This window comes from Ornithorhynchus anatinus, chromosome 19 (assembly GCF_004115215.2).
Source record: "Ornithorhynchus anatinus isolate Pmale09 chromosome 19, mOrnAna1.pri.v4, whole genome shotgun sequence".
NCBI classification, from domain to species: domain Eukaryota; kingdom Metazoa; phylum Chordata; class Mammalia; order Monotremata; family Ornithorhynchidae; genus Ornithorhynchus; species Ornithorhynchus anatinus.
Window position 1 is genome coordinate 29,870,752 of NC_041746.1, and position 13,583 is coordinate 29,884,334.

A 13,583-nucleotide genomic window follows, 5' to 3' on the forward strand; every position below is an offset into this window, starting at 1 on the left:
TTTAATAAAGATTATCGTACACACTCCATTAATGAAGCAATATAAAATAAGACCCACGCAGGTCCTCCAGTCTCTCGAGGATCTTTCCCAGGAGAAGCTGGAAGTTCTAGTTGGAGTTGTCCCCTCTCCAGAGCCTTACCATAAAAATAAGGGGTTAGAACATCCATTAACATCCCCAGGCTAAGAGCACCGTGGGAGCAGTTACACAATATACTTTCGACTTTATTTATTTGACTATGAAGATTAACTGGAAAGCATTGCTTCCTGTTTCTCACGTCCCTTGTTAGTCCAAGAGACTTGTGAAAAGAATTCTGCTGGCAGTCAGTCACTGGTATTTATTGAGTACCTACTGGGAGCAGAGTATTTACCGTTCATAATTAGCAGCAGGTTGGTGTAGTCCTACTGAGGCTCCTGATAATCTTGCTCCCAACTCTAAAGTTGACACCTAAAATGGCATAAAAAAGCCGATAATGGTACAGCAGCAGTTTCTGGTGTGCATTCAAAACACTGATGCTCTGTCTGGCTAACCTCTTTCTTCTCAAAGCATCTACTGTGGCCCCTTATGGAGAGAGAAAAGGTACTGAATTCACATTTTGCAGGAGAGAACTGAGGCAACAGAGAAGTTAAGCGACTTGTCCAAGTTCAAAGAGCAGGCAAGCGGCAGAGCCGGAATTAGAACCTAGGCTCCCAGGCCCGTGCTCTTTTCACTAAGCCATGCTGCTTTGAGTCATTCCTCAAAGAGAGGTTTAATCAAACAATGGCATTTCTTGAACGCTTACTATATTCAGAGCACTGTACGAGGCGCTTGGGAGAGTACAACACAACTGAATTAGCAGATACGTCCCCTGCCCTCAACCAACTCACAGTCTAAAGAAGGAGAGGTTGGATAGCTAAGGTGTGAGTTCTACATCTTGATTGTGAAAGGGAACAAACCTTATTGGGCCTGCGCTTTTTTCTATTTATGTGGCAGCCAAGCAATGTGAGGGGGGGAGAATCTGGGGGCAGTACCAGGCCTATGTAAAATTAGGTAAAAACCCATGAGTAATTACAGCACAGCATGGTTTTACAAGCAGGCAGCTCTACCCATCTTGTGGAAGAGAGTTTGGGGTGATGACAACGGACAACAATGATTGGACACAGGGTCTTTCTTGACATTGTCTATTCAACTTGTTTATTTTTTTCTTAAGTTGGTAAAAAGAGACTTTATGATCGGTGTTGAAGAAAGAGTTATTTGTGCTTGATACATTAAAGATACTGTCCAAAGCCAGTTTGTACTTGTGAAAGATGGCCCCTGTAGTATTTCCTAGGCAAAGAGGGACAAGTCCAGCAAATTAAAAGCACATCTCTTCCCCCAAGTCCCCCGTGACTTCTCAACATCTAGAGGAAAATCATACACATAAGTAATTTATTGGTGCATGCACTTCACTTCAGCATACCGTGAGTAGCCTACTTCCTGGCTTACTCGTCAGAGAACAGAAGGGCGATAAACCAGCATTATCTAAATCCAAAAGAGGTGATTCACACCCATTTTTCAATTGTCTTAAAACATTGATAGGAAGAGCAATTAAAATATCGACTTAAATAGTTCTAGCTAATGTAGAGTACAAGATGAGTATACAACATGATTCAACTAAGAGTGCTGACAAGCATTAAGCACCAGTTCATGTAAGCAAGGCTCAGTCCCATTTTCAGAAAAGGTTTAGATCCAGATGGAATAAAACATGTCACTGTGTAGTTCAGTACTGAATGCAAAACACAAGCCAAGTGTGAAGACAGTGTGTTCTAAAAAGGGGGTGTAGAATAAAGCAAGGATGCTGTTTCTCCTGCCGGTTCATTCTTGTGAAATCCTGCTTTTCACTTGAGCTTTCGCTTTCTTCCCTCCCCTGAGTGCTAGTTTCTCAATAAAAGGTTTCAAGGTGCAATTTGTACATTCTTGTCATTACACTATCTCATCTCTTTCGGTAAGAGAGAGAGCATTACAATCAGCAATTACAACGTCGCTTCTTTCTTCAATCGATACGCGATGCACATACATGTAAATCCAAAAATCATAGCGATGATCAGGCGAATCAAACCTGCCCACGAGATGGAGGTGGAAGTATATGCCATGCCTTTTGTGCTGTGTGTCTTCCCCAACCCTTCTCTCCTTTCCCTGTAAAGAGCTGTAGAAATTTTAAGGCAGATGAGGTATATTGCTGAAGGAAAAAAGTTCTGGAAAAAAAAACTTTAATTCTGCCCTTCTACTCAAGGAAGATTTCTCAACTATAAATCTAGTGCTAGAAAAAAGCAGGAAAGACACCATTTAAATGTACCATATTATGTTTTCTAGTTCTAGAATGGCTTTTTTTGTACATTTAATTTTTAATAGAAAAAATAAGCACCTTAAGCTATGAACAAGAAAATAACCTCATTATTAGTGAGTTGGAAATCCAAACTGAATTAAGAACACTCATTCGGTCTCTTTCACTCACTCTCTCAAAGGCCAACGCTACTGATTAGAATTGTAAAGTGCTGTACTTGGTATAAACACTTGTATACACTGCCGACACTGAAAAATAACCCTCAAGCACATTGTATTATAGTTCCAAAAATATATTTACAGTCTATTACAAAGATTACAAATGGAGTGTCTATGTAATGGTTTTATGCTAATTAAAGGCTTTTTACAGATTTTCTTAAGGGACAAAAGAAAGCATTTTACTGAAATTATACTGATTTTTCTAATCAATCAAATGAAAATAAATAAAATGTCAAATAACACTGTACAGTGATCTAAAGGAAAAAAATATGTGGGGGGTCGTGGGGAGAAGGGAGGGGAAGTCAATCCATTTGAGTTTTTCTGTAGCCATCTTTGGTCCTAAATGTGGGAAAACACATTATGTAGCACTGAAAATACCTGTTCTTTTGTGATGCTCTGGAAGTAAAATAGAAAAATATAGTGCATTTTCAATGTATTCAGAGCTCACTACAGAGAAATGTGTGTACAAAACAAGACAGTATAAATAAAATTTACAAATTGTACAAAGGAACATTTACAGTTTTTTGTGGACGCCCACATTGTCAAATAAGACCAATTTATGCCCGACCCCTGGGATCTCTCCCTATTAAAATCAATAAAAACAGCCCAATTCTCTTTGGAAGTAGAACAATTTCCTTCTGGGGTAGTTCATGATTTTCTTCATTTCTGAAAGCATGACTCATTTTGTATACATTCCTGCAATATCTAAAAGACACAATGAGTTATTGCTTATGGTAGTCTCACAAAAAATATACAAAAAATAAATAAAACGCAAACGGCATGCTGTTCCCCCTTGTCCTTCCTGGGTAGAAGGACTTTTCAGCAAATAAATTTCCTTTTCACTCAGCGGTTCCCGAATGATAAATTTCGTCAGTGTTTTGAGATTGCAAAATTTTTTTTAAAGGAAAAATAAAAAAAGTGAAAATTGTGAACTGCCCCATTCATGAATCTTTAGACTTCTGATAGAAAACTTAAAATCTTTGCCATCAACATTGGATACCATCATACATAACTGGGTATAAAATACAGGCCCACTGTGTCTCTTAAATTTATTACTATTAAGCTACTGAAAAATTTTGATGTGCTCAGATTCAACGTATGAGGTAACCCTGGATCATACCTTCTCCTCTGAAGGCAAACCCCTCCAGCCAGGTTCTCAAACCTCGTCATATTTTAGGGTTGTGGATCTACAATTTGAGAATTTCATATTCAATCCCATCTACTACAACGATCCTGCAAATCATTTGTTAAAAGTGCCTCGAACAATTGGGGGATATTTATTGCTTTCTCTTTTACAGATAAGTGGTATTGTATGAACTTTACAAAAAAAGTTTTTTTGTGGCTTTTTTTTTTTTAATACCAGAGCTCTTGGCAACTTGCATTTTCTTGACTCCCTGCCAATTAGCAAACCATATAAAAACAGCACTGATTTAACAGAATTAAAATGGCACAGAAAGGATACCGATGTTCTGACAAATATATTTTTCACTCATGGTTTCTCATGATTCTAGGACTTCAGATTCCTTCAAAGGTACCCAGTGCAATAATGTGTCACAGAATTAACACTAAAAAGGTCCAAAGATATAAACAACTTACTAAAAGGAAGTCTTTATGAAGAATAAACACAAATGATTTTAAAAAAAGCTCCAAAATCGCAGACTTAAGGAAAATAGTTCGTTGAATTTAACAATAAGATCATGATTTTATTTGACAAATATATTCTTTCTTAAATTCTCTATGTACATTTTAAAAAGTCCAAAAGGTAAAAAGGAGGTTAGAGAGCTGAAGGTGTAGTGTATGCTTTTCAGGTAGTACTTTGTTTAGTGTCACTGCTGTTCTGTTGCCACCACTGGTGGAGTGTATAATTAATTCCCTTTTTTTGTAAATTCTGGTGGCACTTAGGAGTTCAAGTCTGTAGGTGCTTCTTGTAGATTGTTTGTTCACTGCAGGAAGAACCCGGGAAATTAAGTGTCTTCTAGCAGCACTGCATGAAATCCGAAGGTCAGTACTGTTCTCTCAGTTTGTCCTACCCGTCCCAGGGCAGAGACGTCCATCACACCTGGATCCCAGTGCCGTGTAAATGAAGCATTTGTGCTCTCATGGTTTGAATGCTACTCATGATTTTCTTTTGATGGCCCACCAATGTGATCCCTAAACTCATCACATCTCTGCAAAAGAGAAACACATTGCCCATTGTCACTTATCCATCAGTGGGTATTTACTGGGTGCTCAGACTCTGCACGCAGTAAACGCTCAATAAACACAAATGAATGACTGTAAGCTCTTTGTGAGCAGGGATTATATCCACCAACTCTGCTGAACTTTACCAAGTGCTCTGTACAGTGCTCTGCACACAATAAGTGCTAAATAAATACCACTGCTTGACTGAATGTTTACTGTATGCAGAGCACTGTTTTAAGCCTTGGGAGAGTTCAATACAATAGAGTTGGTAAATACGATCTCTGCCATCTGGAGCTTACAATGTAGTTGGGGAGACAGACATACAAATACAGACGGGGATATGGCAGAGTAGAAAGATAATGGGGTGGGATGAGTATCGAAAGTGCTTAAAAGGTGCTTAAGAGTGAGTCTTGAGGTCATGAGGAAGGGAGGGTGAATAGGGTCACCTGACATGATGCTCCTTCACCAGCCCTTTTGTGGAATAATCTCCATTTTTCAACGGTCAGTCAGTTTCCCAAACTTCCTACAACAATTTCATAGGAATAGTTCTCCTTGGGCAGGGATTCCATTAATACTACTCTAGTGGGAGGAAAAGGTTTCTCAAATATGTGAGAAGCAGCGTGACTCAGTGAAAAGAGAAGGGGCTTGGGAGTCAGAGGTCATGTGGTCTAATTCTGACTCCGCCACTTGTCAGCTGTGTGACTTGGGGCATGTCACTTAACTTCTCTGTGCCTCAGTTACCTCACCTGTAAAATGGGGATTAAGACTCTGAGCCCCATATGGGACAACCTGATTACCTTCCTTCCCAGCACTTAGAACAGTGCTTGGCACATAGTAAGCACTTAACAAATGCCATTACTATTATTACTAATAATAATAAATGTACGGGATGAAATTTAAAATTCACCCATCCTTTGACTTGGACTCATTGATGCATTCAGGAGTAGGTACGAAATCTATCACTGCTCTCTGATTAAAGGTTTCCAAGGGTACAAGTGACAGTATGCAAGAGAAAACAGTGCCAGGTGCCGCAAAGATATTGAAGCTTAACAAAGGAATGGCCTTTTGTGGCATCTGTGGGTTCAATATTGGCCTTTTTGGGCACACAAACACACATATAGGTGAACTTCACAGTCAGAGTCAGTGGTGTTTTCTTCAGATATGAAGGTCAACTGCGTATGCGTGTGCATATAATAATTCTAATAACAACAATAATAATAATGGTATTTGTAAAGCGCTCACTATGTGACAAGTGCTGGGGTAGATGCGGGTAATCAGCTCAAATACAGTCCCTGTACCACATACGGCTCAGAGTCTAAATCCCCATTTTACAGACGAGGTAACTGAGGTGCAGAAAAGGTAGTGACTTGCTCCAGGTCACACACCAAGCAATGTGGCGGAGCCAGGATTAGACCTCACATCCTCTTGACTTCCAGCCCTGTGCCTCTTTCCAGTAGGCCATGCTGCTTCTCCGAGTATGTATAAATGACATTAGAAACATAGGCTTTTAAGGAGCCTATAGGCTTTAAAACTTAATTTTCCTGAATCCATGTGGATAACTAAATTCAGGATGGATTTTTGCACAACAGACTGTAAACAAAAAGTAATTGTGACATAGCCTTAGCATGAGTCAGAGTTCAGTTCTGATGGGGCATAGGTTTGGCTCAGTTTAATGTTTATAGTGCAGTGACTAAAGACACTGGACTTGCACATTTTGTTTCCCAAGGACGGATGAATTTTAAAACATTTCCTGTTTGTACTGTTCATTCTGTAGTTTAGTTGTGTTAGAGGCCAGCTATTACTATTGTTGTCCAAGAGCAGACCCCAACTAATAAAAATACTTAAAGTACATATGGGACCAAGTATACCATCTACCATACCCATCCTCACTTACCATCAGCACATCAGGTTTAATTTAGCATCTAGATGGCACATGTCACTGTAGAAGCACTCAGCCAAAATAGCTTCAAGGCCCACCATGTAGGGGAAAATCAATAGAGACAAACCTAGCTTGGTTAATTCAGAAGCTGCTGTAAAGGGGGAACTCCTGGACACTGTGGAAATAGAATGGGATTCCATGCCTAACAGTAGGGGATGATTATCATCATTTTATTGGCCCAGCATCAACTTCCTCAAGAATAGCTGTGCCATCTTACCTGAACGAGAACAGTGGAAGCAAAGAAAGACTAACCAGCGTGGATGGGGAAGGGGAAACAATTTTCCAGCCAGGTTCTTGTGCTTCCCTGCTCCATCTCCAGTGTACACATCTGGTGAAATTATGTAATAGCTATCTGTATCACTTTAACACTACCCCAGGATCACTCAATAGCAGTCAGAGACCCAGTTCTAACTTACTCAATGGTCATCCTGGCCACTGATTCCAGAGAGTTGTAGCCAGCTGCCGTGAAGTTGTCTTTATACCGTTCCATTTTGATGGCTTGTAGCCATTCTCCAACAGAGCAGAAAGTGGTGAAATCAGGAGTGTTTTGATCCAGAAGAGGACTGATTGGTCTAGGCAAAAATCATACAGGTAGATTAGTAATTTTTTTTCTTTACATATGGAAATAATCATCAAAGGACAGATTCTCTTTACTGAACATTTGGCATGGCATCAAATATGCGTAAGATTAAATCAATGTAGACAGATAGGAGTTGCTCTTGTCTAGATTCCGACCCTCTTGAAACTCTTTCAGCTCAAAGGGATGAAGGCAGCATAGTTGATTACTCATAACAGGAATCCCTAAATTGATTCTGCTCTTGCAGGTGCACACTCAAAGAGAAACATGCATTATTATGAACAGCTTTTCAGAATCAGCAAAATTCCAAGACATTCCTCTGAAGATGATGTCGATGAGGTACCTACCAATTAATCAATTGGCAGTACTTACTGAGCACTCAATGTGTGCAGAGCATTGTACGAAGCGCTTGGGAGAATACAATATAATCGAGTTGCAAGACGCAATCCCTGCCTGCAAGGAATTTACAGACTAGAGGGGAAAACAGACATTAAAGTAAATTATAGATGGATATGTACATAAATGCTTTGGGAGTAGGGAGAAAATCCAAATGTTTTAGGGGTACAGATCCAAATTCACAGGTGACGCAGAGAGAGGGCAAAAAGGGAAAGTGAAGCCTTAGTCGGGGAAGGCCTCTTGGAGGGAATATGATTTTAGAAGGGTTCTGAGAGGGAGGGAGGAGTGGTGTGTTGGATATGAATGGGGAAGGAGTTTCAGGGAAAGGGATCGGGACAAGAAAGGCAAGACGGAGGTAAAGTGAGTATGTTGGCCTTAGAGAAGTGAAGTGTGTGGGTTGGGGTGCTGTAGGAGATCATCTTGTTTAGGAATGATGAGGAGAACTGACTGTGATCAGGGAATGTGTCTGTTATAATCTTCCAAAGGTTTTAGTACAGTGCTCTGCACATAGTAAGTGCTCAACAAATACATCTGATTGACTGATTAAAGACAATGGTAAGGAACATATGTTTGATGTGAAAATGGATGGTCAATTGTTGGGGGTTTTTGAATACAGGAAAGAAAGGGAAGACATGGACTGAGAGGATTTTTAAGGAAAATGATCCAGGATGAAGTAGGGGCTGCAAAGGAGAGAGGCAGGAGGTCCGCGGGGAAATGGATGCAGTAGTCCCAGTGGGATATAAGATCAGTGCAGTTGCGGTTTGGGTGGAGAGGAAGGGAGAATTCTAGAGATGTTGTGAGGATAGAACCAGCTCATGCAAGGCAAACTCAACACATTGCCAAGGATCTCTCTCCATCAGAGACATAGATATGTTTGCTGTCACAGAATTCTGCCATGTAGACTGTATACAGTCTCATGTCCCAAAGGACAATTCTAGCAACCAATCTTGTTTATGACTATGAGACTTGTGTATGATTGTGGTTAGGTAGGCTGTCACTCAACCAGATCCTGGAGCACAGACCACCAGCAGCAGCATGCGAGTAATTCTGGGGTAGGAATGTGAAGGGAGTGGATGACAGGAAGCTACCCAAACCAGTACTCTGTGATAAGCTGAGTAGGATACACAGAAGCAGAGTGGATGCAAAAAAGGATTTCTACAACAATGAAGCGAGAGTGTTCCACTAAACTGTGGTGGAACAGTGGAAAGTTGAGAGCAGCAGCATGGCCTAGTTGAGAGAGTACGGGCCTCACAGTCGAAACCTTGTGTTCTAATCCTGCCTGTCAACTGCCTGCTATGTGACCTTGAACAAGTCACTTTACTGTTCTGTGCCTCTGTTTCCTCATCTGTAAAATTTATGGATAAAGATAACTGTCCTCTCTCTTCCTTAGATCATGACCTTCTTCTGGGACAGAGACTATGTTTGATCTGCTCACCTTGAAACTATTCCATGGCTTAAGATGGTGCTTGGACCTTAGTAAGCACTTAACAAATACCATTATTATTATTAACATAAAGAAGATTCAGAATGCGCTGTTTTTTTGGAGCCAAGAAATCAAGACCCAAAGAGGAAGAAACAAAAACAGCTCTAGGCACGGTGGGTGACAAATTTAACAGCGCAAGGCAGCTGCACCCTTTCATTCTGATGAAAACCTCTCCATCTTTACTGTCGCCTATGGACCCTAAGAACAGCGACTTTTATCACTGACTCTAAATCACGAAGGGGGAAGCATACCGCTGTTCATTAGCACCAGCATTCAGAACTCTATTTGTCTTATTTCAATTTTAAGCCCACTGGGCTGAGGGCCAAGGTCTCCCTTCAGTTGGTTATAATGGACCAAGTACTGTTTGTACCCAGGAAATATTTGCTCAGTTTCTTCTCTGGAAAGAGGTGGCAGTAAATTTGGCACATTTGTTGGTACGCTAACTTGCTCTGACCTCGAGGGGATCCTTTAGGAAATGACTGCTTCTCTGCACTAATGATACCTTTGTGAGCTGAACAAGTTAATATACTTTCCAACACGCTATCCACAGCTAGGAAGAAGCAGCATGGACACGGTGGCGGAGCATGGTTGGATTTATTCGCTTGAGCCCAATTTTCCGTGTGTTGAGGGCAGGGGCTGCTGGGTTGAGGTGAGGGGAGGGAAATTCAGGTCCCCCTCCAGTCCACTAAGGCTCATAGGGGTTGTCACAGTACTGAGTCTCCATGCGACCCTGGCAGGAGAGTCCCAGAAAAAATTCAGGAGGGTTCACAGTCAGAACCAACCGTGCGAATGAGCGGATGCTGCCAGGGCTATGCAGCAGCCTCTGAACTGCCAGAACAAGTGTCCTGACCTACTTCAGAGCAGGGGCGGCAATCTAATATTAACAATTGTGGTATTTGTTAAGCGCTTACTCTGGGCCAACCTCCAGACTAAGGATTAGAGTAAACACTACATCATCAGGTCAGATACAGACCCAGTCCCACAAGGAGCTCTCAGTCTAATGGGGAGGGAGAGAACAAGCCATTTTTACAGAAGAGAAAACTTAGGCACAGAAGATAAATGACTTGCCCGAGGTCATACAGCAGGCAGAGTTGGGATTAGAACTTGGGTCTCGACTTCCAATCATGAACTCTTTTCACTACCTTGTGCTGCTTCTCTACATTGCTGATGTCACCATCTCCAGAGGGCCAGTTCTCCCCTCAAACTTCTGGGCATCTGAAACCACAGGGAGAATGTGGATTCATGGCTAAACAAGACTCTTCTTCTCTCCATACTTGGGGAATGGGCAGAAGCAGAGAGTTGCCAAGTTTTCAATCAATCAGTGATATTTACTGAGCACTTATTATGCACAAAGCACTGTATTAAGCACTTGGAAGAATATGATAAAACAGAATTAACGGACTCATTCCCTGCCCATAACAAGCTTAAAGTCTAGAGGATAATTATGGTATTCTTTAAGCACTTTCTATGTGCCAAGCATTGTACTAAATTCTGGGGTAGATCAAAATAATCACGTCGGACACAGTCCATGTCCCATACGGGGCTCACAGTCTAAGTAAAGAAGTAGGATTTAAACCCCATTTTACAGATGAGGAAACAGAAACAGCGAAGTGAAGTGCCTTGCCTAAAGTCACACATCAGCCAAGTGGTGGAGCTGGGATTAGAACTCAGGCCCTCTGACCACTAGGCTTGTGCTTCCACTAGGCCACATTCCCTCCAATGGAGTCGCTCTGGGAGAAAGGGAGAAAGTTGACAGGCCCAGAATACAAAATTAAAACAACGCTTACAAGCTCACAGTAAAGCAACCTCCATTACATAACTCATCCAAGTTGGCATTTTAACAGAAAACCTAACTTCTGAAGAGAAAAGATGGAGTAAATTATACTACGCATTGTTCCAGTGTAACCAAGCACTTGCATCTCAGCATAAGGGGACCAGAAATAAATGAACATTCCCATTTGCCCTCATTTCCTTTAGATTACACTGTCACATTTTTGTCCTTGATCACAGTTTTTGTGCAGGTTTCCTTACCGGCTACAGGTTCCCAGGGGTGTTTTCAGGCTATTTGGATTCCGAATCATTTTGTCCAGAATTCCAACTATCTGTTCAAACTTTGGCCTTTCGCCACGATCCTTTTGCCAACAATCCAGCATCAACTGGTGAAGGCCAGCTGGGCAGTCCATGGGTGCTGGCAAACGATAACCTTCTTCGATTGCTTTTATAACCTAAGAATGCAAAGGACATTTGTTAGAGCCAGAATGCATTTTAATATCCAGTAAAATTAAATGGCTAACGCCGTATGGGATGCATCCTGACGAGAATACCGTCTTCTTCTTTCCACAATATCCATGAATGTTCAGCTATACTCCTAGGGTGTGCAGGTCCTGATTACGTTTCCTAGTTAACTCAGCAGCAGGGAACAGCAATTAAATTCATTAAGTGGGCAAGAGATTATTTTTGAATGCCCTACTAAAAGTTTTCAAAGTTCAGGCTCAAATGGTCATAAGTAGAAGTCTGTTGCCATGTTTGTCAATAATATTTAACTTATTTTAGGCTAAAATTTGAGGGTGAAAATTCAGAGGTAAAATAATTATGATTATAATAATATATTGTGGAATTTGTTAATCATTTACTATGTGCCAAGCACTGTGAGAAGGCCTAAGATATAAACAGCATAATCAGATCAGGAAGCATCTCTGTCCCATGTGAGGGAAGGGAGAACTGAGTATTTAATCCCTAATCAGTAAATGGAATTGATTGACCACTTCCTGTGTAGACATCTTGAGAGATTACAACATAGTTGGCAGACATGGTCCCTGCCCTCAAGGAGTTTGTAACTTAATAGAAAGGAAACCGAGACAGAGAAAAGTTATTTACTCAACATCACACAGTGGGTAGATAGCAGAGCTGGGATGAGAACCCATATCTTCTATCAGGCCCATGCTCTTTCGGGATGCTAATCTGATTTTCTGGGGCTTTCATAAACTATTTTTCAGCTGTCGTCCATAATACTTTCTTAGAGTTTATGAAAGATGTTTAGGACTCCTTAGTGATGGCCAAAGAAAAGCATTTTTTATGGAACTGCTACTGAATAATTGTTTGATCTTTTATATTATGTATTATTATGAAAAGGGGAGAGCTACTAATTTTACATCTTTTAATTCTATCATACTCTCTCAGGTGCTTAGAATAATGATTGAGATATGTGTTCAGCACAAACTATGTGCCAAGCAGGGTACTGAATGCTGGTGTAAATAAAATGAAATCAGATTGGACAAAGTGCCTGTCCCATATGAGGCTCACTGTTTAAGGAGGAGGAATAACAGGTATTGAATTCCTGTTTTACAGAGAAGAAAATTGAGGTCCAGATAGGGTAAATTACTTAACTAAGGATACACATATAGTAGGTGTTCAATAACTGCAGCTTATTGACCAACTGACTGGTGGGCAATAAGTAAGAAAAGAAAATGATATGGAATGGCAGGGGAACACTGGTTTCTAAGCGAGACTTCTAACTTGTTTGAATTCTTCATTCTTAGTCATCTAATGTACATGAAAAATGAGTGTGTGTTCTTTTTAACCTTAGCAGAAATTGTTACAAACCTAAAGGGAATGATCTGAAAAAACTAGCAACAAAACAATGTAGATACATGAAGTAAAAATCTGTAAAACCACATATTCTATTTTTCATGGGGTCTTCAAATTGCCAGATACAGAAATAGTACTAAGGTTTGCTTCGGAAGGATGTCTGCTCTTGAAGAACTGCTTCTGAATCTTTAGGAAGACACAGATGGGAAGATATTCTAGAAATAATTCCACTATGGGAAAAAAGTGGTAGGTCTGCTTATTGAGCAATCCTAAAATTTTCACCCCTCCAAAGAAATCTGCCAGGTAAGTTCTGATGATCAAAAGCAGGAGATTTCAAATCTGTGAAGTGTACAAATGAATTAAAGGTATGCATATTTTCTTCAGTAGTTTTTCTCAAAAGAAAAAAGGGAGTGGAAAAGCTTAGTGAGAATGCTACTACACTTCCTGTAAAAAATCTAAATCTCCAGGATGATTTCAATTTGAGTAGCTCTGGGAGATGTAAAACAACATTTCTAAAGGTAAAACAAACACCTAAATAAAAGCAACTCTTTTTTTTTGGAGGAGATGGTTGGCAGGGAATTGTTAAGCCTTAAAGAAATAGGGAAGGGTTGCCTAAACGGTGAAATAAAAATAACTACCCTGAGACACATTCAGAGAGGAAAACCGGCAACACTGGGGTTTAAATCTCTCCAGAGCATATGTGATCACCGCCTGATACTGAAATGTATCTTAGTAAAGCAGTCTGGAAGAGTAGGCTTGACATATCTCCTCTAGAGTCCAACTTAGAACCTAGTAGAAACTAGACAGTGAGATGCAGTGGACTGCTCAATTGTTCTTGACCGAAAACAAAGGAAGCATTTACCTTTAACACAAAACAAGCTAGCAATGGGCCAAACTTGCA

At 40.5% G+C, this 13,583-nt stretch overlaps 1 protein-coding gene across 9 annotated transcripts in view; it reads right to left on the minus strand.

The window, feature by feature from the left end:
• Positions 1 to 1,144: 1,144 nt before the first annotated feature.
• Positions 1,145 to 13,583, minus strand: part of EPHA7 (EPH receptor A7) — a 172,774-nt gene continuing 160,335 nt past the window's right edge. For all 9 annotated transcript variants that reach the window (XM_029047299.2, XM_029047301.1, XM_039914775.1 and 6 more), the window contains 3 exons: positions 11,126 to 11,319; positions 7,055 to 7,210; positions 1,145 to 4,686 (listed from right to left, as the gene is read on the minus strand). In XM_029047299.2, the coding sequence (XP_028903132.2) occupies positions 4,572 to 4,686; positions 7,055 to 7,210; positions 11,126 to 11,319 (465 nt within the window). In that variant the 3' untranslated portion in view covers positions 1,145 to 4,571. The remainder of the gene's footprint in view (positions 4,687 to 7,054; positions 7,211 to 11,125; positions 11,320 to 13,583) is intronic.